General features: G+C 36.1%; 1 protein-coding gene across 2 annotated transcripts; it reads right to left on the minus strand.

Moving 5' to 3' along the window:
* Positions 1 to 47: 47 nt before the first annotated feature.
* Positions 48 to 25,672, minus strand: fam102bb (family with sequence similarity 102 member Bb). 2 transcript variants are annotated; one of them, XM_067384052.1, is made up of 11 exons: positions 25,219 to 25,672; positions 15,868 to 15,988; positions 15,721 to 15,750; positions 14,952 to 15,068; positions 12,460 to 12,506; positions 11,825 to 11,928; positions 7,174 to 7,269; positions 4,615 to 4,819; positions 4,380 to 4,516; positions 3,791 to 3,860; positions 48 to 2,285 (listed from the first exon to the last, which is right to left on the minus strand). In XM_067384052.1, exons 1-11 carry the CDS (start codon positions 25,350 to 25,352, stop codon positions 2,243 to 2,245), a joined length of 1,104 nt encoding a protein of 367 aa, XP_067240153.1. In that variant the 5' UTR covers positions 25,353 to 25,672; the 3' UTR covers positions 48 to 2,242. The 2 variants fall into 2 exon arrangements, with proteins under 2 accessions (XP_067240153.1, XP_067240152.1); XM_067384051.1 differs by having other exon boundaries at positions 4,380 to 4,540.
* Positions 25,673 to 27,340: the final 1,668 nt, after the last annotated feature.

The following is a 27,340-nucleotide window of genomic DNA, read 5'->3' on the forward strand; positions in this document are numbered from 1 at the left end:
AACCAATAAACGTCATTAAAAATGCAAATATGTGACTCCTTCTTTGGAATGTGGTTTTATTTAACAGTGCATGGTACATACCTTACCAGCATCATAACAGAACACATGGCATGGAAGCCACTATTGGTCAAAAGTTGGAACACAACATTGCGAGACAGTCAAAAAGCAATGTCACCTTTAAACATCAGACACGGTACAATTACAAAGACCAAAAACTTCACAGAAGAGATAAAGCCACCATGTTTTTACAACATGTAAAGTACCAGGACCGACTTATAGGTTGTGTAAGAGATTTAGGGAAGAAAATGTGGGGTGGGGGGAGTGAATCTTACAATATAAGTATCACTAAAGCTCAAATACATAAAAATAGATTTCATTTTGGCAGTAGATCAATTTAAAAATAAAAATAAAAATCAAGTTCAAAGTAATTCACTCATTTTACTGAGTGCCTGCTGAAAAGTAATGAAGCTGACATATCGCAGATAACCTCTAAATAAACGGATATTTGCAAACATTCGAGTCCTTAAAGGGACACATTGATGGAAAAAGCATGATATTCTTTTGCATTCACAGAAGAAATGTTGCATTTGCTCCCAAATTATTTGTGTTCCTATGAGAAACCTTGAGTTCTTTTCAAATAAACGCAAAATTTCTCTTTGTGAAAGAACGCAAAAGCACTGAAAACAGAATTTTCTCTCCCATCACCATGTCTCTTAAAGGGCTCCGTACATTCGCGGTGTGGTGCTTTGATATTTGTGCAGTAATAGTGAAAGAAAATAAACCTGAGATGTGTGGCCGAGTTGAATCCAAGCTTCCAGTCAGTATTTATTTTTAGTGTTTGGATCTCAACAGACCCGGATCAATCCGAATGGAGATAGCAAAGACCACAAATTGCTTCGGACATGATGAGTAGGTGTGACACCCATGCATTTCTACACTATAACTCTAGACAGTTATGATATAATCAAGTGCTACAAATAGATTGTACACACACTCGCACAGCTGCTAATCCCCACACAGTTAAACTGCAGAGGCAAGTGAGTTTACATTTATAAAACAGTGAATGGCTTTTGAGAAGATATGGGCATAAGGTCACATAAAACTAGAGAAGCACTAACTTATGATTCTGATATGCCCTATAGCTGATCTTACAGACAGAGATACCATGAAAATAGTCATTAAAATACCTTCATTTTAGTGATACATCAAGTAACTACAAAAACACGGATAAAATGGGTTTTTGTAGTGTTGTAGATAGCATTAGAAGAGCTACACGCTGCTTGAGAGCCTTGTGCTAAATGTTTCAAGCATCGACATGGTTAAATGCTTTGTTCTGTGCTGCCATGTAAATAATTGAGAACGGCTTGGCTCAATTTGTTCTTAAGTATAAGCCAATATATTTATGTGATGTCATCATTATGTCATAGATTGCTGCCAGAGAAGTTCTTATCAGATATTCACCAGCCCAGATTTGAAGTAGCTAATGTGTCTATAAATTGAACTATAATGCAGCTGTAGCCGAAAGTCATTTTCAGCAACAAATAAAAAATAAAATACACATTTAATGTGTACAAGTTAACTAGATGAAAAGCTGAGCCTCAAAAAGTCCATGTAAAGTCCTTCAATTCAAAGTGCTATTCAAATGGACATTTTTTCAAGTCTGAAAACGGCTCCATCTGTCAAACGCATCACGACTTCTCACACGCACAAAGTGAGATGCTGCGGGTGGGTGAGGACGGTTTGATTTTCATTCGTACAGTAATGAAATGAGAAAAAAAGGGGTCACCTTCATATGCAAACACAGAGTATACATCTCGTACATATTGTAATGATGTATATAATCCACCAAATGTTACTGACGGACCCCTTAAAATGGCTCACAAACGTGTAAACATGGTAAAAATAAACAGATATCTTACTAAAATAACAATATGAAATATATATTTTTTTTAAATCAGCGAGGAAAATAGAGGGGAAAGCTCTCTGATTTGCAATGCAGACGTATTAGAAGATTTTACCTCACAGTGAAACACAAGACACCAAATGACAGCCTCATACAGAGGAGCTGTCAGTTCTTTATGTAGCCAGCAGAGGACACCGTTTCATCGAAAAGCTGAAACAGGTTTGTGACAAACACTGCTAATGTGAGAGGAGACGAACATGTCTGAATCTCTTCATCCTTTTCTCCTCCCACGAAACAGACTTTGGTTTTTGACACTTCTCCTTCTGGCATCTCCCAACTCTAGCGTTTGATCACCACCTGTTCGTAGGCACCAGCTCCAACCCTGAAAAGAGAAGAAATCAGCATTTATATACAACCAGGTAATTGCGTGATTTACTTTCTCTAGAGCGCATACTCGCTGATTTTGCCATGATATTTAAAGAGACAGCAACCTGAAAATTAAAACTGTCAGTATTTACTCACCCTCATGTTGTTCCAAACCTACATGGCTTACTTTCTTCTTTGAAACACAAAAGGAGATTTAGCAGAAAATATAGTTTAACAGAACATTCAAGCCCTTTTTTTCATATAATGAAAGTGAATGGTGACTGGAGATGTCAAGCTTCAGAAATGACCATAAAAGTAGTCCACTGCTTCCCACAGGTTTGAAATATACTTGCGGTGGTAGCCGGGCAAAAATCCTCCTATTATCCACGGCACAAAAATGGTCTACTACATGTGACAAACAAATAATGTGTGATTTTTAACAGTATTTTTATTTATTGAAATTCATTTTAATTACATACTAATATTATGCATCATTATGCATTGTAAATTATGCAAAATTACAGCATTTAAATGGTTCACCTTTTCCTATGTTCTCCTTGCTGTCATATAGTGTCTCTCTCAGTGAATGGGACACAGATTTTACTAGTAAAATGTATAAAATGAATAATATATGTGTCAAATAATGTTTTTAGTCTTTTCTTCCTGTGGGGGAAACTACAATAATTTACTATGAATTAAATGGAAATCAAATTAAATACAGTTTAGTGTGTAACCAAAATACCAATAATGCCCAAAAGAAAAAGAAAAAACTTAGCATGTGAATTTTAATTATAAACAAACCCGAAATACACCGGGACTCTTATTTTGAAATGTCTGTACTATTGCAGGCTGATCCTTCAGATTCTTATAACCGTATAAAACATTTTATATAAATGCCATGAAGTAGACTTTGTAATAATTCATCAACTTGAGTTCATTAGCAATCGCTTGGCATAAATCTGTGCTTTTCATTGATTAAGAATCACTTTGAAGCAGTCTGAAGTGACTTTGGAAAATGCAGCGCCGATGGGAATGTCCGCGGGAGTAAACAGTTCTGACGCACACATAACGAGCAGGTACGAAACGACTAGTTTATTGATCGCGGATGGTTTCATTATCTTGGGTGGATATAAAAGTATAAGAGGATAAAAATAATAAAAGCAAAAATGTGTCTCCAAATATACTTGGGCGGCCGTTATTATACGTGGGCAGCCCGCCCAAGTAAAGTCAATGTGTGGGAAGCACTGTAGTCCATACAAATCCATGTACTATATTTCATGTCTTCATCATACAGGCTATAGCATGGCTTCATATGACAGAAGATATCACACAAATACATTTATGATCTCTTTACGTTTTTTTTTTATTTTTTTTATAAATGTCCCCATTCACTTTCATTATGTGGAAAAGAGCAGCTTGGACATTCTGCCAAACATCTCCTTTTGTGTTCCTAGGAAGAAAGTAAGTAATAAACGACATGAGGGTTGAGTAAATGATAACAACATATTCCTTCAAACTCACCTGGCAGGAAGGTGATGGCTACCAAGTGCTGTGCTTCCACCTGGACCCACAAACAAGCGCAGACCTTCCTCTGAAACACACACACACACACACACTTGAATCAGATATCGCCTCCATTCCGCACACAAAGTCACGACTCTTCTCTGGGGGATACAAAAACCAAGTCGGTCCAATTCTAATGAGAACCTGTCGCCAGGTCGTCTAAAAATAATACCAAAACTAATAGGACACACATACAAAGACAGGCTCTCTGGCACAGATAAACTTCAATACACCTACATTGTAGCAGCAACTACTCGTAAACATTGCTACCAATTGCATTTTTTTTATTTCTGTTTGCGTCTGTTCCAAGATCGCTCTGAAACCACTCCATCTCAAGCATGACAAGTTAATGGGCCAAAAATGCAATTTTGTGTCAGCAAGAATGAACTGTGTAACACACAGTGTTAATAAACTATTAGCAATCAGAATGAAAGAAAGACTGAACTTATGGAATATTATTGGACAAACAAAAATCTAAAATAAAAATGTTCAGTGACAATTAATGTTTAGGAATGTCTGCTAATAAGCATGAAAAAACCATTGTTACCTTCAGCGCTGGAGTCCAGCAAACTGTGGGTGAAATCCTGGCTTTGCAGGATCTTCTCTACTACATCATCGGCATCCACCCGTGTGGCATCCACCCTTTTCAGCTGAGACTCCATGGAGTCCTGTTTCACTGGGTACCTTAGTATATATGAGAAAATAAACCTGCATTGATTTAATATCCTGCTTCTAAAGCTTGATGAATATAGAGCAGGCAGTGGTAGCAGTGTCTGTCTGACCTGCTGGCAGCCCTGTCAGGGGTTGATGGGTGTTCAGGCACAGCAGCACAGAACGCCACAGCTGTAGGGGGCACTGTAGTTTGGTCACTCTCCTCACATGGCTCAGGGATGCTGGCAATGCCAGTGGAAGCACTGCCGATCGATGTGTTTCTCCTGTGGGAGAACTCCGACAGACTGGAGGAACGCGAGTGACTCGTACTATAGCCTGAGAAAACACGACAACATTGTTTTAAAATTCAGAGGAGCTTCAGAAAATGAAAACAGAGGGCGAATATCCTCCCATACATGAAAAAGCACACACCAAGTCACATGTTTCTGGTCAGAGACAGATATGTGATGATTATGGTTGGGTATCTTTGAATTTTAGCTATTTCGATTCCCAGTTTCTAAAAAAACTAGACTTTCAAACATTATTAAAGACATGCATATAGTCAGTAATACAATAAGAACAAATAAGCAAATTAGCAAATAAAAATACAACTGAATAAAGTTCAGAAATTGAAATCAAATGTAAAATAACACTGCATTTTTTTTTTAAATAAATAAATCCTTAATTAAAGTTACAAAAGGTATTCAGTCAAGATTATTGATTTTCTTTTTCTTTTGTTCTTTGGTTAACAGTAATGACACAGATGGCAGCAGGTTTATTAGCCTGCTGTCACTTTAAGACCTAATCCACGGATCCTTTATACTGTTACATGTGTTTTCTTTCTCAACTATTTACGTTCACAGTCATATAACTGACTGTTTTACAAAGATATTTTGACATAATTGTGTGTGTATTTGTCTAAGCAAGAAGATGCAAAAGAGAACAATTCAGTATTCATGCACTATATGAGAGGCAGCTTTTTGTTTGCATGCTCTGGATGTGCCCAGCACAGATAACAACGCACGAGTGCCAAATTGAGTTCTCTTTCACGTCTCCTTGCACTTGAATGGTTTGAAAACCACATTAAAATGTGCACACAGGAATCACTAGGCACAGAACTGAAATTTTAATTTTATAACAAGTATCCGATTCCTGAACTTAACTATCCAGTGCCAGAATTGAAATAAATATTCGATTCCCAACCCTAGTGATGACTTCTGTTTGCTTTGTGGGACTTTAAAACTGAGATGCTCTATTGCAAAAGGTCAAAGTGAGGAATGTGTAACTGAATCTAAGTGAATAGCTTAATGAAATAAGGACTGAGTGCTGTCTCCTCTCTGGAAGTACTGGAGGAAGTAGTGTTATCAAATTAGATCTGGGACATTTAATCCAGCCATTTTGTGATGGCACAGAATCCTTCTAAGAGCCCAGTTTCAGATTATTTAATAAAGCAAATAGCACTTTCCACAAACTGAGAACGAAAAAAGTGACTGAAAATGTCTTGTTCAGCAAAATGGCCAGTGAAAGGAGGTGCTTAAATTGTTGATTGTCAAAGTCAAGAGGTCAAACTAAATATTATATCAGCCATTTTATTTATTTTTTTTATTCATTTTTTAAATTTTGCATCACTTACAGCACAGTTGAACAGTTTGGGGTCAGAAAGATTTTTTTATTATTATTAATTCTTTTATTTAACAAGGATGCATTAAATTGATCAAAAGTGGCAGTAAAGACATTTATAATGTTACAAATAATTTTATTTTAAATAAATGTTTCGCTTTTGATGTTTTTTTTTAATCAAAGAATCCTGAAAAAAAATATATTCAATATTGATGTCCAACCGTTTTCAACATTAATAAGAATAAAAATGTCTCTCAGCATTTTAGAATAATTTCTGAAGGATCATGTGACACTGAGGGCTGGAGTAATGGCTGCTGAAAATTCAGCTGTGCCATCACAAGAATAAATTACATTTTATAATATATCCAAATAAAAAAATGTGTAATAACATTTCACTATATTACTGATTTTACTGTATTTTTTATCAAATAAATACAGCCTTGTTGAGCTTACTATATACACATTACAAACCAGAGTTTCGAAAACATTAAATCTTACAGACCACAAACCCTTGAATGGTAGTGTGTGTATATATGTATATATTATATAAAATTATTAATTAAAAAACAAGTACAAACAAACATGGTTAAGACCTCTAAGTAGGGATAAATATCACCCCACAATAGAGGGATTTTGATGATACAGACATTTGATGCGTTTAAAATCCACAGATCTAATAGTTCTCACAACAAAAAAGATGGGATTTGTATTTGTATTCCTAATGCTTTAATCAAAGTAATGGGACACCAAAGTATACCCTTTATGTGGAAAGTGCAACTTAACAAAATATAATGTGAGCTAATGGATTTTCTGTCTCATTTAATGTACACACATCTTTACCCTATCACACAGAACAGAGTCATATGACATGCAGCCTACGTGCAAAATTACAAAATCCTTTAATCATCTTGCAATACCACGGCATGATGTTGATTGGCAGCCTGATGTTACAGCCAGGGTAGCAGACAATACAAATCAGGCATTCATTCAAGTCGAGCAAGACAGCAGAGTCACATCGACACATCGTCAATAAGTGATCAAAGAGAAAACCGTGGAAAAGGAAAGCCTACCTGATACTTTGGACTGCTGACTAGCATAACTGGACGTTCGAGAATGTCCGCACAGCCCCAGTTCATCAGGCAGAGAGCCACACTTCCCTGATGTCTCTGTGGACATAAGGGATTCAGTTCAGTCCTAATTAAACCTGCTCAATCACTTTATGGGATTCAATGCCAATTTAACCTGTTCTTCTCCTATTTCTAACCTTATAATAGATTATATATCTGATGTGGCCATACATTTGTCTATTGAGAGTATTCAGGAATTCAATATGATTTGGCAATTTAAATTAGCACTGTCAATTAGAAAATCAACATATGCATTTTAAAACTTCTCGAAATCAATTAGTCAGTGGAAGTCCAATATATTTAGACTGGTAAGGGATATATAAACGGCAAACAAAGTTAATTTTGAATAAATACATTTTTATTTATTACATAACCAATATATTAACTAACTAAATAAATAGATATAACCTTTTTGCCACTGTAACCTTTAGTCTTCACAAATAGAAAAATAAATATATTATGGATATTAATTTCTCAGAAAAATTAAAAATTTGTTGAATTGGTTACAAAAGTTTTTTGATTGTTGTAGCCTTTAAAATTGCTTGACAAGCACATGGTTGTATTTCCTGTGTTAGCATATTTCCAATTAAAACAGGAAGTTAGAGCATGACACATTTTTAAATTATACTTCTGTTTACATCACATCCATGAATCATGATTTCCTCCTTGCTAATCCTAGTTGACAGCAGGTGTATAAGAAGAAGGGAATTTCTTATTCTATTAAGTATTTTATTGGCAAGAAATTTGCATATGCACAGATTAATAATAATCATTTTCAGTGATAATTTTTGCCATTAATATTTTTGGTCCTTGATAAAAAAAAAAAAATCTTTTTAAATTTTAAGTATGCTAGCATCAGTGTCTTAAACTATAAAAAATTATTTCAATAACTGAAATAAATACAAAGTAGAATAAATTATAAACATTAGATGAAAAACTTGCCTTGGCAATTAACTAAAATAAAATAATATTAAGTACTAAAATTATTAAAATTGACAAATGACAAAAGCAAAACAAAAATAATACAAAAACTAAAATTAAAATGAAAACCTAAAATATAAAAATAAAAGCTAATTCAAAATATGAATAAATACAATAATTGTATATAAATAATGCTAAAATAACTATAGCTATTGTATGCATAGCCTTAAATGTAACAGATTAAAAGCTAGAAAATCTAAAATATTAAAACTGAAAAACAATTCAAAATGTCTACATTAAATCATTGCTCTCACTAACTGACTTGTTGGGTGTTCGAAGACTGGTTGACCATCCTAAGACATGACTCCTCCAAAAACTCCCTTCAAAAGAGTAGCATTTCTCTGCCAAAATCCCATCCTAACTCATATAACTCTTCTACATGTTCCTCTGAACAAATGGCGATACTGATTAATTCATCAATCGCCTCAGACAGCAAGCCACTTTTGGCATCTTGTATTCCATTAAAATTTCAGTATAAATGGCCTAATATGAATATTAATACAGCTTTAATATTGTTCAATTATCACAACTCAAAATCACTACGGAAGAGGCACTTGGAAGCTAATCATATTTTATGAATTGTACGCCTGCTCTACATCATAAGCAGTCAGTCACAGTGAATCACTATGAAAGCAGAGTCAAGAGTCAAGAGCGGCACACGGCTAAATTATACATTAAAGACTAATGCTTTTTACAGCCTCTGGACGGAAAGCACGCAGCATGTATGAGGGCAAAGAAAGGATAAAAGAGAGAGTGGGGGAGAGAGAGCACTCTTTCAAGCTTCTGTTAGTTCAGCGGCATCAAATCAAACACACAGTCCTGGGGTCTCATTTATAAAACTGTGCGTAGATTTCATCCTAAAAGTGTACGTACGTGCAAAAGCTAGATTCTGCGTACGCACAAAAAAAATCAGATCTATAAAAACAATGCGTACGCCAGATCCTGCGCACAAATCCCGTTATAAATCCCAGTCATTGGAAGATTGTGCATATATTGAGATCATGACGCCTAGTTTTACTATGCATAACCTCATCTGCATATCATTTCCATACATATTCCCATCCACGTGACACCATGGTTAACATTTTTGCCATAGACATTACATTGCTAAAAATCATCCAATATTCTTATGTTTTAGAATAAATATATCAAAATATGCATAAAAACAAAATTGTATTAAATACTTAAGATAAAGGTTTTAGAATAGAGTTGATTCATTCATTTCCAATGGCCAAATAGTATTTTAATTGTTTTAAACAATTTGAATTAAATTTATGCAGTTTTGCTGATAAGGTGAACATATCTTTAGGAAGTTTAGGCTATATTTTTTTAGTGGAAACGGATAGGTCTACTTATTTATTGCAGTGTAAATACAATTGTCTTTCTCGGCGCTTCACTGAAGTACAAACCCGATTCCAAAAAAGTTGGGACACTGTACAAATTGTGAATAAAAAAGGAATGCAATAATTAAAAAAATCTCATAAACTTATATTTTATTCACAATAGAATATAGATAACATATCAAATGTTGAAAGTGAGACATTTTGAAATGTCATGCCAAATATTGGCTCATTTTGGATTTCATGAGAGCTACACATTCCAAAAAAGTTGGGACAGGTAGCAATAAGAGGCCGGAAAAGTTAAATGTACATATAAGGAACAACTGGAGGACCAATTTGCAACTTATTAGGTCAATTGGCAACATGATTGGATATAAAAAGAGCCTCTCAGAGTGGCAGTGTCTCTCAGAAGTCAAGATGGGCAGAGGATCACCAATTCCACCAATGCTGCGACGAAAAATAGTGGAGCAATATCAGAAAGGAGTTTCTCAGAGAAAAATTGCAAAGAGTTTGAAGTTATCATCATCTACAGTGCATAATATCATCCAAAGATTCAGAGAATCTGGAACAATCTCTGTGCGTAAGGGTTAAGGCCGGAAAACCATACAGGATGCCCGTGATCTTCGGGCCCTTATACGGCACTGCATCACATACAGGAATGCTACTGTAATGGAAATCACAACATGGGCTCAGGAATACTTCCAGAAAACATTGTCGGTGAACACAATCCACCGTGCCATTCGCCATTGCCGGCTAAAACTCTATAGGTCAAAAAAGAAGCCATATCTAAACATGATCCAGAAGCGCAGGCGTTTTCTCTGGGCCAAGGCTCATTTAAAATGTACTGTGGCAAAGTGGAAAACTGTTCTGTGGTCAGACGAATCAAAATTTGAAGTTCTTTTTGGAAAACTGGGATGCCATGTCATCCGGACTAAAGAGGAAAAGAACAACCCAAGTTGTTATCAGCGCTCAGTTCAGAAGCCTGCCTCTCTGATGGTATTGGGTTGCATGAGTGCGTGTGGCATGGGCAGCTTACACATCTGGAAAGGCACCATCAATGCTGAAAGGTATATCCAAGTTCTAGAACAACATTTGCTCCCATCCAGATGTCTTCTCTTTCAAGGAAGACCTTGCATTTTCCAACATGATAATGCCAGACCACATACTGCATCAATTACAACATCATGGCTGCGTAGAAGAAGGATCTGGGTACTGAAATGGCCAGTCTGATGTGCATTTGCATTGCATTCATTGACTTGCATTCTGTTTTTATTCACAATTTGTACAGTGTCCCAACTTTTTTGGAATCGGGTTTGTATTTTAAAAAGGATTTTCCTCAAATTATATCCTTCATATACAGTGGTAACTGTTTGAAGACCCTTCACACATACAGTAAGATATTATCATTGGACCTATTCAAACTGGACAACGGACCGTTTGACCACCGAATCCAGCAGCGTCTTTTTATTATATCGAAGTTAAGTGTGCATCGATCGTCGTTCTTGCCAAAATATTTTGTTATAACATCTGCAGTGTAGTTTAAAGAGGAATTATTGTGCTCCTAGCGCTCTGTCATTAAAGCGGCGTGTCACAGGAAAAGTGATAGAAAGTAGCACATCTACTATCTGAATTCATATCACGTTTGATTAACTTCTCCGTAATGACTGTGTAAAGTAATTTCAGTGCTTATCGCCATTAGTGAAAGTGTAATATTAATGTAAATGTAAAACGTGAGTTTCCGTGTGAGTTTAAATCATTCTTTTATTTATTTAAACTGTTACTGTGAACATGCACTGTATTTATGATTATGACTCATAATGAGGATTTGAAGTGGTTTTCCTTCATCTGCCGTCAGTCCCTCAGCTCACCATCGGTGTAGCCATGTCTCCAAAATGTTCATACGCACAGCTCAAAGTTTGCTTAAAGGTGCGCACATTCTCCCGTCAAGTTTGTTTTTTATAGATCAAAATACACGCGTTTCCAGCCCCGTTTTGTGCGTACGCACGCTTTATAAATGAGACCCCTGGACTTTATTACAGGACTGGATGCAGAATTAATGAGAAGCTTTTCAAAGGGTGTTTGATTTGGACAGTTGATTAGAGCAACCAACATAATGCCAACATAAAAATATAAGAAATACATACACATTTAAGCACATGTAAAGGACAATTGTTAAAAATATATAAACAAGGTCTGTGTATGGAGCTTCTGTATTGGTGTCTCATTTTGATTCTTTGGAAACACTGACCAGTGCATTTTTGTGTGAAGTTTACCTGAGAGGCTCAGAAAAGGTTTCTGTGTGTCTCCTCCTTTCCTGTCTTCTAGTAGGCTCTCTGCATCACCCTGAATGCCAATCACCATGGCGGTGGACGGAGGCCTAATACATGGAGAACCCGCAATCAAGAATATGGCTTAAATGTATTCGAATGAATAGATCTGAAAAGAAATGCTAAATTAAAGAACTAAACCATTTCAATCTGCCTACTGACTCAAAAGCAACCCCCAGAATCCCCAAACTCCATACTCTCCCCACGCTTCAACCCACACAAATGCTTTTAGCAGGGTTTTGCCTTCATGCACAGTGTGAGCTGCAGTGTGTGTACATGTGTAGGTGGACAGTGTTGGCTTCCAGTATGCAAATCTGTGTTCAAAGCTCTGATTTCCCCAGAGTGCATATTCACACTCCTTCCAAACTCACAGGCCATTTCTGAGAAAATACTATAATAGCAACCTTAAATGTTTAGCAGGAAAAGGTCTCTGTGGGTCTTCAGTTAAATCTAAATTTAGAAATGCAGATAGAGTGGCATAAAGATAAAAATAGGCCCTTTTCACAACCAAACTTCAATTCTTTCTCACTTCAATACTGAATTATGACACATTCACAACGCAAATCAATGGTAACACTCACGTTTTGAAACAGGGGTCCCCAGACATCAGCTGTGTGCTAATAATCACCTGCAGGAAAAGACAAATGACAAAAAATAAGAAACTGGATCTGTATAACATTCAACATTTCATTTTTGGCCCTTACAGAAACAATTTATATATATATATATATATATATATATATATATATATATATATATATATATATATATATATATATATATATATATATATATATATATATATATATATATATATATTCACATTTTTTGAGAATGTGAGTAACTCTTAATCATGTAAAATTCACATGCATGTTTAGATGGTTTCCAGGGTGTTGCAAGGCAGTTGCTAAAGTGTTCATTCATTAGAGCATTGCTACAGTATGCAGTTGCTAGGGTGTTCTGGGTGGTTGCTAGGTTACTTACTGCCCAGGTAAAAAGTGACTTTTTCACCTGTTTTATCATCTGCCAAGCAAAAATCCTATGTCGAATGTTTTTTGTTTGTTTTTTTATTTTTTCACAAGATTTTTCCCCTCTTAGAGGATGTATGATGCCATTTTAAAAGTTCCTTATTTTGATTATTGGGTGTAACCAAATAGGTTAACATGCTTTAATGTTTAAAAAACACGTTTCACATATTGTAGATTTATTGCAGCTCCTCTATTCTCAGTCTGTCTGAAATGCCCTGATTTCTACAATGCCCCTCCTTCCGAAAAGCTCAGAGTGCTCTGATTGGCCAGCTGGCCTAGTGTGTTGTGATTGGCCAAACGCCACAAGTGCGCGTTGGAAATGTAATGCGATAATCGTGAGCTTCAGCTTCCAAGTCTTCTAAAGCAATTGTAATAAAATGTTAAAGCTGCAGTTTTGCCTCTTTGTCTCCATCGCTGTTTGAAACCTGCAATTGCAGTGATTTGCGGAATTATCATTTTTACGTGGGTTGTGGATCCGCACAGCTCCTCAGCACGTATGAATCTAATGTTTGCTGTCAGTCATCACATCGTGTGGATACTGTACTTCAGAATCACAAATTGTAGTCTTGAAAGTATGACCAAAATAAGAATTTTCACAAATTCCAAAATTCCATTTCAAAAATGTCATCTGAAGGAGTAAGTAACAAATCTGACACTTTTGTTCTGACAAAATGAGAAAAAAAAAAGCATTACAGTGGTGATTAAATCTAACAATCGCTTAGCATGGATCACGTTAAACTGTGCAAATGAGTTTTATTGTTATACTTTGTTCTCAATTTGTTAATGTTAACACCATCAGCATTACCTCACTGTGTATTTAGTGTGTATTAGCATTACCTGTAGATTTCAATTTCTGTAGCCACTCCGCAGTCCGAAATCTTTTGCTTTGGACTACAGGTGAATCTCCAGTTGTCATTGATGATTGTCATTTGGACCTTTCTGGATTACAATCCACCATCAAAATGATAAGTTTAATTATTCCAGCTGCTGTGAGAAAACGTTATATATGATCCGCTACCAGCAGCATCCTCACATATAGCCTATAGCTGTGACTCATTCTTTCTGTTTACAGACGTGACGTAATGATGCAAAAACGAACGGCTGCATGCTCAAATTTCCTGCGGAAACCTACCAGTACTGATTTTATTATAAAACATTATTACAAGCTTACTGATGTGAATCGGGCTAAGGTAAGGAGATAGTTTTGAACACTGGCTGGTTATGTACTTGCTCAAAAATTGATTTTGGATAATTTTAACCAAAAAAAGTTACGGACAGAAGCTTTAATAAAAAAAAAAAGTTAATAAAAATGTCGCCAGCTATACTGTATCAGTTCTGGCCCGAGTTGGATTCTGAAAGTGCAGATGATCGATCTGAACCAACTTTGCAAGCACAACTTGAGCAGAACATTTCATAGTGGAAAGTAGTCTTTGTATATGGCCTGTGTTGTACTCTCCCAGGTTCAGGCAGCTGTCCTCTGTAAACTTTTGGGTTGTACCGCTCAGGAACAGCTTTATAAATAAATCTTAACCTCTGATTAAACTCTAAAGGTAAAAGCAGTTTTGTTTTCGCATCCAAACACACAACTTCTCCGCATCATGATGACAACACTTTAATTCACTGAAACCTGGCCTACTTTCTTTGCATATGCCTTTGGGGAAGTAATATGTGGACTTCGGTCGAGGCTTTTTAAGCAGGTCTGGATCAGCGTTCTCTGTTAGTCGCTTTGTGGGAGACTATGAGCTTTGTGACTTTGAAGATCATATACATGCACAAAGAGAGACATTACACGCTAAAGGAAACATTAAAAATCATCATATGACCCCTTTAAGATAATATGATTCAAGGTATACTCATCTAAGTTTAGGAGTTTGTTTAAATCTTTAGCAAGAGTAATACTAATTAGTGACCAATAGTACCACTAAGAACCTCTACTAACTCATAACTTAATAGTCATAAAAAAGTTGCATAAATAAAGACTCAAAGCATGAATGGAGTTTAGCGGAGAAGAAAGATCCTGAGAGGAAGTCTGAGCCTTTCTGTACCTTAAGGATGGAGTTGTCTTGTCTAGTGTTTTTGGTGTCATAACCCTCCAGAAGACACCTGCGTGTGGTGTTACCCGATCCCGCAAACTCCGCCAGGTTGAGATCAGCAAAACCCAGCTTTACAGAGAGCCAAAGCAACACACATTCAGGAAAGAAATTCAGTTTATTCTTGATTTTGCTAATAGAAAAAACATCAAAAATAAAAGGCGCTAGAGCTTTTGAATTAAAAAAGCTAAATAAAAGGGTAAATGCTTTTATGAACAGAAGTGCACTGCTCATACACAAACAGAATCGCATACAAACACAATGTTCTAGAGTGATCTATTTTCAGCCGTTCCTTTGCTATCAATATTTTATAATCCTCTCAGAACTGTCTACTTGATGAATTACCAATGCCCTCTGTTAGTTTCCATTCATGAAAGGTAAATAAGTACAAATTTTTGCTTTCAGCATGAAGATTTTAGAAACATATGAATTTATAAAGGAAACATTTATATATTAAGTTTATTTTTTTCACCATTTATAATCATATTTTAGCTTTTCTGTAGTTGTTTTACAGTAAATAGTCCTGCAGTGCAACTACTATAATTTTTAAAACTATTCCACATAGCCTCTCAATTAACATCATGCTAATTACAAAATAATTAGAAAATGCTCTTAAAAATTATTTTAGATGACTCATACAGCATGTCACACACTGCACATCATGTCAGCTCCCCAAAAATATTGAATAGTGTTGGTATGTTTATTAAAAAAAGGAATAAATTACCTTTGCATAAGTCTTTCCACCTTTTAGTTCCTGTTATAAAACAAACAAACAATCAAATTATTGATTGAATATATGGAGTTGAATATAGTATTTCAACTTCAAACTGTTTATTGCAACCCAACAGAGTGTGCAGGAGTGTGTTTGTACCTTTCGGACTGAAACTCGACACACACAGGGGTCAAGGACTCCAGTTCCAGCATTAGCGCTCATTTTACAGGGAAAGGAGAATCTTTTTCTCCAGTGTACACAGTTTGCCTGGACCGTCTCCCTGTAAAACGCAAAAACACATTGTGTTGTTAATGCAAGGTGTCATTGTAAAGAACACAACCTTGGCTCAAGGCTTTAAAACAAACATGCACTCATCCAAAACAGCGTGAACCCTATCCCACACCATCTGATCTGCATTTGCAAATCCAACAGGAGTGGACAATTCTTGCAGCATTGCTCCTCGGGGAGATTTTGAAATGATTTCACAACAGAATTAGTCACATAATCTAGCCCCAATACAACAGAGTGATTTTTATATTCACTTCAAGTCGACTGCATTAAAAGAGTCTGACTCACATTCGGTGATTAATTAGAGCCTGGAGTCAGAAGGCCATACTGACAACAAGAAGTGTAATTCATTTCCCATCTGAAAATGGACCTCCCTGTGCAGGTGTGTCCTGCTTCCTAATTAGACAGATGTTTGCAGACAGGGCAGAAGAGAGAGACCCAGAGGGCTTTTGGAGAGATATGAGTCTATGACATTAACTTCAGGGAAATTGTGATGCTATTTACACATGTAAGAAAGTGAACACAAGACTATAAGCATGTGAATTTTAGGATGGAGTGTTTTGTCCAAGGTGTACTCAAAGGACAGGACTGCTAACTCAAAGATTGGATGATAAATGGAAGGTTGTGCCCTTGTAGGCACTCCAGGGGGATGTCCCTGACGAATGGCTTCGGTCATGCAGCGTTGCTGGTAAAACTAGATTTTCACATCTGAATAAAATGTCGGTGGTATTGAGGGAAAGTGTACCATATTATTTAATAAATCTTTCATTCAAAGCATATATAGACTAATGTTTGGGGTCAGTAAAAGAAGTCTCTTGTGCTCAACAAGGCAGCATTTATTTGATCAAAAATATAGTAAAAACAGTAATACTGTGAAATATCATTACAAATTAAAATAACTGTTTCTATTTTATTTATTTAAAATGTAAGTTATTCCTGTGATGATAAAGCTCAATTTTCAGCATCATTACTCCAGTCTTAAGTGTCACATGATCCTTCAGAAATTATTTTAATATGCTGATTTGGAGCAAATTTATAACAATATAGTGTTTACTGTCATTTTTGGCTCAAGAAACCTTTCTTATTTTAATCAATGTTGAAAACAGTTGTGGAAACTGTGATACATTTTTCCCACATATTTTTTAGAAGCTTCATTATTATTTTTAAAAACATTACACCTTCATGTTTTTACACCTTTAATATATAATGCATATATATTAAATGCAGATATAATGCATCCTTGCTGAATAAAAGTCTTAATTTCTTTTAAAAAAACTGATATATGGTATGTCAAAATATTTTCTAATAAATATATCAAGAAAAGGGTCAAATGACGTCAACTAAATTCTTAGTTTGTGTGTAATTATTTGTCATTTTTGTGTTTTATTTATTAAAAATATTTTGACATATTTGTTTTTATAGAAAAAGATTGTTTATTAATATTCATACAGAGTCCTCCAAAGTTTACACTATCCCATTATGAGGAAATGAATTTGCATTTGATTTGACATTTACATTTTAGGTAACACTTTAGATTAGGTGAACATATTCACTATTCATTAGTTGCTTATTAGCACACATATTACTTGCATATTGGCTGTTTATTAGTACTTACAGAGCACATATTAATGCTTTATTCTGCATGACCATATTCTAGAAACCTTAACCCATACCTAAACATAACCACTACAACTATACTACTATAAGCAGCCAATTAGAGGTTTATTGAGGGAAAACTACTAGTTAATAGTGAATGTGTACCCTAATCTAAAGTGTGATCACGTTTTGCTAGGAAAACAATAAAAAAATCCACACCACATACTACACTTGCCCTTACATAAACATCCTCACATTTTCCTCATATTCTGTCACTTCATAACGATCCACAATGACGTCTATGGGAAACACGGCCAAAATAACACATAATCAGGAACCTCCCATCCAGCTGGGGAGATTCCCTACCATAAGTCGAGTGAGTCATTGGGTGAAAAACAGCTTCTATTCCATGAACCAGAATAAACCACAGCTGGATGAAACCCTCAACTCTGATCTCTCACCATAGCAGCTTAGTCCAAACACTTCCCTAAACAATGTCAATAAATATATCCTCTCAACAAGATATGATTTTCATTCCACTAAACATGGTTTCTAAGGAAATAAACAATCAGCTGATTCATAATGGCTATAGTGCTCAAAATATCACACATTTATTCACAGATGGGCAGAGGGAAATGATTCTGCTCTGTTAAGACTTTGCCAGCACTGAAAACGCTCTGGACGAAGGGTACATTTACACAACAACTATGTACTAAAAGCTGAAAAGTTTTCCCTTAGCGTTTATTTGAGTACAAATGACAATCCCCGTTCACACTGATCCACGAAACCCACTACAAACACTGTATTATGCATGCCAGGCCAATAGGTGGCGATGTCACATTGTAAAGAAACACTACACACTAGTGATGGGAAGTTCGGATCATTTTACCGACTCGGACTTTTGAGTCTCGTTCCACAAAATGAACGAATCTTTTTTAAATGAGTCATTTCGTTCATTTTAACTGTAAATAAACACTAGGCTATATAATAATATAATAATCCAAGCCTACAATACAAAGTATTTATAGCCTAGTTTGTTCATTTTTACTTCAATTTTGAGTTTGCTGTTATAATAATTGCTATTCCTAGGCAGACTTGACATATTGGTCTAATATATGTATTAAGAAAATTGCTCAAAAAGGACATAATGACAAAAATTAAAAGCAAATAACATTTTGAATTTGAATTATTAATGTTAGTTTAAAACATCAAGGTTATGATAACTTAAGCTTTAACAGTTGTAACACAAACTCAAACAAAACTGGAGAGTTAACATTATTTACTAATAAATATAATGTGCTTGGGTCACACAGCATAGTGTATGGGTCTGTCACGTGATTAAGGAAGGACTCAAAAACCCGAAAGACTCATAAAAAGAACTAATCAATTCTCTTTCCGGCTCAGAATGCATTGGTAGCGTATGGGTTTGTCACGTGATTAAGGAACGACTCAAAACCCGAAAGACTCATGAAATGAACTAATCAATTGAATCATCAGGTGAACTACTACTAGCAGTACAGAACCTGTAGAATATTGCACATGCGCGACTGAACGAATCACCCCCCGAGACGACTCGTTCTTCCCGAGTCACATTAAAGATTCGTTCAAAATGAACGAATCGTTCAAGAACGACACATCACTACTACACACCTATAGACTGAACACATAATACGCATGCACATGACGTCAACATTTTCACAAATTCATGTTTTTGTAGTTTACACGGAGACGATTACGGTATCGCTTTCAAAAATGTGCACCTTGAATCCCGTTTTCAAAAGTTTGCATTTTCAAGACCCCAAAATGCCATTGTTATGTAAATGAATGACCAAAATGCATAAAAAGTTTCCTGTTTTTAGTTGAAAATGGTGTCGTGTAAATGGCCCCTAAAGCTCTACAGATCTGTACTCACTGTGTAAATAGCAACCTGCATTTCACTTTATAAATTGAGTTCTTGTCATGCATATTACAAAAAGACCCATTAACGACAAGTTAAAATCAATGCAAAATTAATTTAGCAAGCCATTTTCCTCTGTAATAAGACATATTTCTGAGTAAAACAGGATAGGAATCATTATGCCATCAAATTATATTGCATTATGATTTCATGTTGATTTGAACTGTTATTACTCCTTAGCGCTCCATTATTAGTCCAAAGTTCTGCTTTGCTGCCTCTTCTCGCCAACACAAAGGTGGCACTGCAAAGTGATGATAAAAGGAAGACATGATAATGTCGGTAATATGACTCCTTTCCTAACCAATATGATTATAGTCAAATTACTGGCAGTGAGACTATAAAAGAACCTGCAGACTCATAAATCAGACATACAACCCGGCCAAGGCCCAATCTCAAGTCAATACAGGATGCTCCATCTTTGCAATAACTGCACCACAGGTCAAATTTAGACTTCTGCTTTCTAGCCATCACATAATGAATAATGTTTAGCCTCTGACTCTCTGATATAATAGACTTACTGGAACAATTCAGCATCACAATAACTCATTATAACCTTCCCTACAAAGCACAAAGAACATAATGAATTCAGTAGCATTAGGTGCTAATGGCATGCATTACTAGCACAAATGAAAACAATCTACCATATTTGCTCTCATTATTTTCCTGGTACAGTACTTTGTTCCATTGGTCCATTAGACACAATTATGCATGTGCTAGAGTCATTAGCATCACTGTTCTCATGGGAATAACGGCTGTTAAATCTCATTGATAGGCTTGATTATGCCAAAATGTGCAACAGGTCTAATATTGTAATACAGAATTATAACCATGACAAGCCACTGGTCTGATTTCTGTATTTAGAATATATGCCGTTGCCATGGCAAAGTCATCTGAACGAATGAGAGCAGGAGTGCTTTGGTTCTGTGTGCATCTTCCTTAGGTTCTCTCACAGGATGTCTGCAATGAAACAGGAGTTCTTCAAAAGGAGGCGGATGGAGGCAAACGCAAGCCTAGAGGGAGAATAAACTCACAAACCTCAGACACTCCCTGCAAAATGTATAATAGAAAAGAGAAGCACTGATTTAGCCCAAGCTAGATCTAAGCTGCTGCGGTTTTAGTATACAGCTCTCTTTCTGTATGGATGAATAAGCTACTTGCTTATGTATTGTGGGAGAGTCGCTTTGTCATTGTGAGAAGAATTTGTCATTGTGTCATTGTGAAGTTTGACAGCCCACTTTCACTGCCTGACACATTAATATTTAACTGTGGGAAGTCTTTGTATTGCAGAGCTCCAAAACAGAGTGAATGACAAACGTTGCAGCAGAACAGAGTTTGTGATGATGTCTCAACTGAGATGGAAAAGACAGCTGATTTTGTATGAATAGGTTTTGTAGGGATCAATTAATCTGACAATTATTTATCCAATTTATTGATTAATTGGATATTCCACATCTTGATCAGTGCACATTTAAGTCTATATACACTCTAAAAAATTCTGGGTTAAAAACAACCCAAGTTGGGTTGAAAATGGACAAACCCAGCAATTGGGTTGTTTTAACCCAGTGGTTGGGTTAAATGTTTGCCCAACGTGCTGGGTAGTTTTATTTAACTCAACTGTTGTATAAAAATGACTGTATTGCTTGCTTAAAATGAACCCAAAATATGCTGGAAATTAACATTTATTAATATATTTAATAAATGAGCATTTATTAATAAGATAATGAATAATAAACAATAATCATTTATTACATTTCTTATTAATAAATGTACACCTTTTGATTACTATTGTTGCCTCTAGTAATTATGTGTCTGATTTTTAATTTCTCACCTATTTTGGATTCATTTTAAGCCAGCCATATAGTCATTTTTAATCAGTAGTTGGGTTAAATAAAACTACCCAGCAGGTTGGGCAAACATTTAACCCAACCACTGGGTTAAAACAACCCAATTGCTGGGTTTGTCCATTTTCAACCCAACTTGGGTTGTTTTTAACCAAACATTTTTAGAGTGTAATAAATGTAACACACGTGGTGTGCAATATAAAGTTTAACTAAATAAATAAATAAAAAATGATCAAACCCGACTAATCAATAAAATTCCCTGTCAATACTTTTCATTATAGATTTTATCATCATTAATTAGTTGTTGAAGTCATTTTTTCCCTCTCTGCTGGATGATAATGTAGAACTGTTCAATGCCACATGGCCTTTCAAAAAAAATCTGTGTTTTTAGACTGAGACTTTTCATAAATTAGTAAACAGGGACAGAAACATGAGTGACAATATTCCTAAAGCTCAAACAGTTGAATATGGTGCTATGCTTCTCAGGGAATGCATGAACTGATAAAATATATACTTTGAATTTACAAAGCACAGGAGTTGGACAGCAAAACTTAAACACCTAATTTTATACCACATTAATTTATTAGTATGCTGTAGAGCAGGGGTGTCCAACCCTACCATCCTGCAGATTTCAGCTCCAACCCCAATCAAACACACCTGAACCAGCTAATCAAGGTGTTCATGGTTGCTTGATAATTACAGACAGGTGTGTTGGAGCAGGGTTGGAACTTAAAGTCTGGAGGACCGTAGCTCTTCAGGAGCAGAGTTGGACACCACAGCTGTAGAGCCTTCTTTTGCGGCCAATACAGCATCAGTTCGTATTGGGAATGACAGATACAAGTCCTGCACAGTAGCCAGAGGGATTTTGAGCCATTCCTCTTCCAGAACAGTGGCCAGGTCACTATGTGATGCTGGTGGAGGAAAACGTTTTATGACTTGATCCTCCAAAATATCTCAAGTGGTTCACAAATATTTAGATCTGGTGACTGTGCGGGCCATGGGAGATGTTCAACTTCACTTTCATGTTCATCAATCCACCTTGCTGTGTGTATTGGTGCATTTATCAAGCTGAAACACAGCACCCCCTTCAGGGTACAATGTTTGAACCATTAAGTGCACATGGTCCTCGATAATAGTTTGGTAGTCATTGGCAGCCCATCAAGCACAGTAGGGAATGCCATGAAATTGCAGCCCAAGATATCACTGATCCACCCCTGAGCTTCACTCAACATGCAACAGTCCGGGTGTTAAGCCTGTTTGGGGCTACTACATATCTTAAAGGGATAGTTCACCCAAAAATGAAAATTTTATGTTTATCTGCTTACCCCCAGGGCATCCAAGATGTAGAGGACTTTGTTTCTTCAGTAGAACACAAATGATGATTTTTAACACTAACCGTTGCTGTCTGTCAGCCATATAATGTGGGTCAATGGAAACTTCTTTTATGAGATAAAACTTTAACTAAATAAAACTTGCTTAGACAAATCCAAATTAAACCCTATGGCTCATGACGACACATTGATGTCCTAAGACACGAAACGATCGGTTTGTGTGAGAAACCGAACAGTATTTATATAATTTTTTACCTCTAAAACACCACTATGGCCAACTGCGTTCAGCATTCACTTAGTGAGGTCTGATCGCACTCTGACAGCGGAAGTGATGTCTCACACTTATACCTCACTAAGTGAATGCTGAACACAGTTGGCCATAGTGGTGTTTTAGAGGTAAAAAATCATCATTTGTGTTCTACTGAAGAAACAAAGTCACCTACATCTTGGATGCGCTGGGGGTAAGCAGATAAACATCAAATTTTTATTTTGGGGTGAACTATCCCTTTAACTCCCACAGATATGGGAAAGACAGTGAGTGAAGGTGGACTCATCAGAAAATAATAGATTTTCACATTGACCACAGCCTAAGATTTGCAATGTTGGCACCAATGAAACAGACATTTGGCACTGGCACGAGTGACCAATGATTTGGCTATAGCAGCCAGACTATGAATATTGACTCTGTTGAGCTCCCGGCAAACAGTTTTGGAAGAAATAGGAGAGTCGAGGTGCACATTTAATTCTGCAGTGAGCTGGGCAGCTGTGGTTTTATGTTTTTATTTTTGGTTCAATCCAGGGTGCATTTCCCAAAAGCATTGTTAGCCAACTATGTTCACAAGTTCCATTGAATTGTGTTGGTAACGGCTTTAGGAAAAGCACCCAGGTTAGTACCTGGACATCATTTTTCAGACACTTCTTTTGTGTCGACAGGTACTCCTGTTAGATATGGTTCGTCCTACGTGGTGTTATGCCAACATTACCCTGGATACCATAGCTCTCGATACACCACAAAGACTTGCTGTACTGGACACTTATGAGCCAGTGAGACACACACTAACATTTGTCATCTTTTGAACTCCGATATGTCTCCCATTATGTTGTGTGGATTGCAGCATCTTATGTATAGCTGTGCTAATTCAAACTTCACACTCTGCTCTTACTGATGGAATGTGAAATCAGTGAAGATTGGCCACCAGACTGCGCACATATAGGCATGAAACCTCCGAGACTATATTGGTCAGAGTTTCAGTTTCATTTGTCCAACCCCTGTAAGTCACTTTGGATAAAATTATCTTTATGTCAAATGTATAAATAAATGTAACATAATACTGCAGTGCAGGGTCCAGCACTTGACTGTCACATTTACAAGACATTCATCGTGCAGTAATAATCTGTAACACTGAACAGTTCTCTTCGTTGCTCTACATTTAAATCTGCCCACTCAAGACGTGATGAATTAATATCCTGCATGGAGGTCAACCTTTGTGCAGGTCTGAGAACTGCACAGCTCATTCACACATCACACACTCACACACTGACACACACACACACACACACACACACACACACACACACACACACACACACACACACACACACACACACAGTATACAGTTTTAATGCATGGCCTGAAGTGACTCAGCACAAGAAGTGCTTTTAAAAAAAGCGCAAACAGCACACATGATGTGGTCAATATATTGCAATTATTAATAAAAGATAAAAATTAAGCAAGTAAACTCAGAACAAATTTTGTTGGTTCTTCTGACAAAAATTAACTTTGCCAGTGAGTTAAAGTGACTTTTTAGCTCAGGTTTCAGTATTATATTTCAACTGTCAATGTCCATGACAAAATCCAAGAACAGTCCGCTTTCTTATGATTATGTTTTCATCCATGCCTTCTGACATACTATAATTACTAACTAATATTTTACTCAAATGACATTTCAGCTTTCTAGAGCACAAGGCCATTTCCTCTTGAGAAGCCATGTAGGTCATGCAAGGTGTAATATTCAAAGTGAGAAGGATTAAACTTACTTTTTATACCAAAGTACGACTTGATGTTTGAGTAGTTTGGACAAGATTTTGACACCTAAAAATCTATTTTAAATAAATTCATTGTGAGCAAATACACCATAATATGGACATTGTATGTAAAATAATCCTACATTACTAGTCTAAAATGACATAATATGAAGTCACCATTGAAAACGATTTGAATTATCATACATCCCTGCAAAATCAAGAAGCACAAAAGTGTCGACTTAAGTCTTGACATAAATCATGTACAATTATACACTTTAAACACGAACGTAAAACCACTAACAATCATTAAGAAACACAAACCCTTTATCCCACAGCTCTGAATATGTGTAACTTACTACACTATGTTTTGGTTATGCTTTATTAGAAAGCAATACAGAATGAAACCAGCCCAATGTCACCCATTCCCATAATAATAGCATCTTTATCCCTCCACATTTCACAGCCTCCTTACCGCGATGACTCCTCCGAGAATCCGCCGTCGAGCAGTCGGACTTTACAGAACAGAACTCCGTTCACGAACGGAACCGACGACAGCTCTTCAAGCTCAAAATCCACTCTGAACTTAAACTTCTTTTTCTTCATCATCTTGACGTCGATTCCTACCAGTCCTGTTACCGCTCGATAGTACCTTTGGTCATACGCGGTGGAGGAGCATCACTATTATTTGCACATCTTTAGTTAACCTCTGTTGTTGGAGCCGATAGCCGTTAGCCACTACTAGAATATCCCTTTGCTAATGATAATACAGATGATAATACAGTCTTAACGGATTCCTCTGTCATTAACTACATCGTTACAGTAAAAACAAAATGTTACTGAAACGGATATGCAGCCTGTGGATGGACTGTTTCGCTCCTCAGAGGCTTGTGTTGTGCTGCTGTATTGTGTTGTCGTGTAGTAGTGAAAACACAGGCGACGCTTCTTAAAGGGCCAGTCAACTCATAAAGCTGAAGTGAAACAGGGAGACAAAGGACCATTCATAGTTCAACACATGTAAAAAAGAAAAAAAAATTGTTGTATATAATCTTGATAGTACTAAACATATTTGCGTGAGAATAAGCTGGTGTCATTTGATAAATTATCAGCTGAAAATAGTTCTGTAGTAATAATTTAATTTAATTTTAGCAGAAATGTTGTATAATTATGTTAAGTATGATTATATATATATTATATTATATACATATATATATATATATATATATATATATATATATATATATATATATATATATATATATATATGGAGAGTGGATTAATAGATTCTTTTTAACTAGTGGTTGTATTGGTATATATTTGTGCACTTCTGTAGGCTACAAAATTTGCTATATTATTTGTTAGAATTATATTTATTAATAACAACAACAACAATAGTGATAATAGATTATTATTAGTATTATTAAAGGATTAGTCCACTTTCAAATGAAATTTTCCCGATAATTTACTCACCCCCATCTCATCCAAGATGTTCTTGTCTTTCTTTCGTCAGTCAAAAAGGAATTAAGGTTTTTGATGAAAATATTCCATGATTATTCTCGTTATAGTGGACTTCAATGGACTCCAAACGGTTGAAGGTCAAAATGACAGTTTCAGTGCAGCTTCAAAGGGCTTTAAACGATAGCAGACGAGGAATAAGGGTCTTATCAAGTGAAATGATCGGTCATTTTTGTAAGAAATACAACTGTATATGCTTTATAAACACAAATGATCACCTTCTACATGCTTCAGCTTTCCATATTCTTCAAAAAGCTTACGCTGTATGTCCTACGCCTTCCCTATTCAACTTACTGAATGAACGTGCCGCCAGTTTCATTTTTTTCTGTGAGTAGAATAGGGAAGGTGTAGGACATACAGCTTTTGTTTATAAAGCATATACAGTTGTTGTTGTTTTTAAATGACCGATTGTTTTGCTAGATAAGACCCTTATAAACGATACCCCGTCTGGTATGGTTTAAAGCGCTTTGAAGCTGCACTGAAACTGTCATTTTGACCTTCAACCGTTTGGAGTCTATTGAAGTCCACTATAAGGAGAATAATCCTGGAATGTTTTCATCAAAAACCTTAATTTCTTTTCGACTGATGAAAGAAAGACATGAACATCTTGGATGACATGGGGGTGAGTAAATTATCATAAATAGTTTTACAAATAAAATACTAGAAATAGGCCTACTATAGCTGCTATTATTGGTTATTCTCTTTTTGCTTTTCTTCTGGTTGCTGTCTCTTGCTGGAGCCTGTTTTTTTCATATTGGTGCCCTTGGATCATTTGGTCAATGTGAAAGCAGTTTTCATTTCAGTTACCCGTGTGAGTTCTGTGGAAATTAAAGGGTTAACTTCACTAAAAACTCCAGAGTCTAGTCACGCAGTAATATGGAGCAACACTGACCACTAGTGGTTGATAGTAGTCTAACACCTGCCATTTGCAGAATAGAACGAACTTGTACTGCGTATAATCTTCTGGTTGTCTTAACATACAGTAGGTGGCGCTGTAACACTTAAATTGTGATGTTTCTGATCTAGCTAAACTTTTAGGAACAGAAAAAAGTTTAAACCAATGTTAAAACGTTTTATTCTCA

The sequence above is a fragment of the Chanodichthys erythropterus genome, chromosome 4, assembly GCF_024489055.1.
Source record: "Chanodichthys erythropterus isolate Z2021 chromosome 4, ASM2448905v1, whole genome shotgun sequence".
Classification (NCBI taxonomy): domain Eukaryota; kingdom Metazoa; phylum Chordata; class Actinopteri; order Cypriniformes; family Xenocyprididae; genus Chanodichthys; species Chanodichthys erythropterus.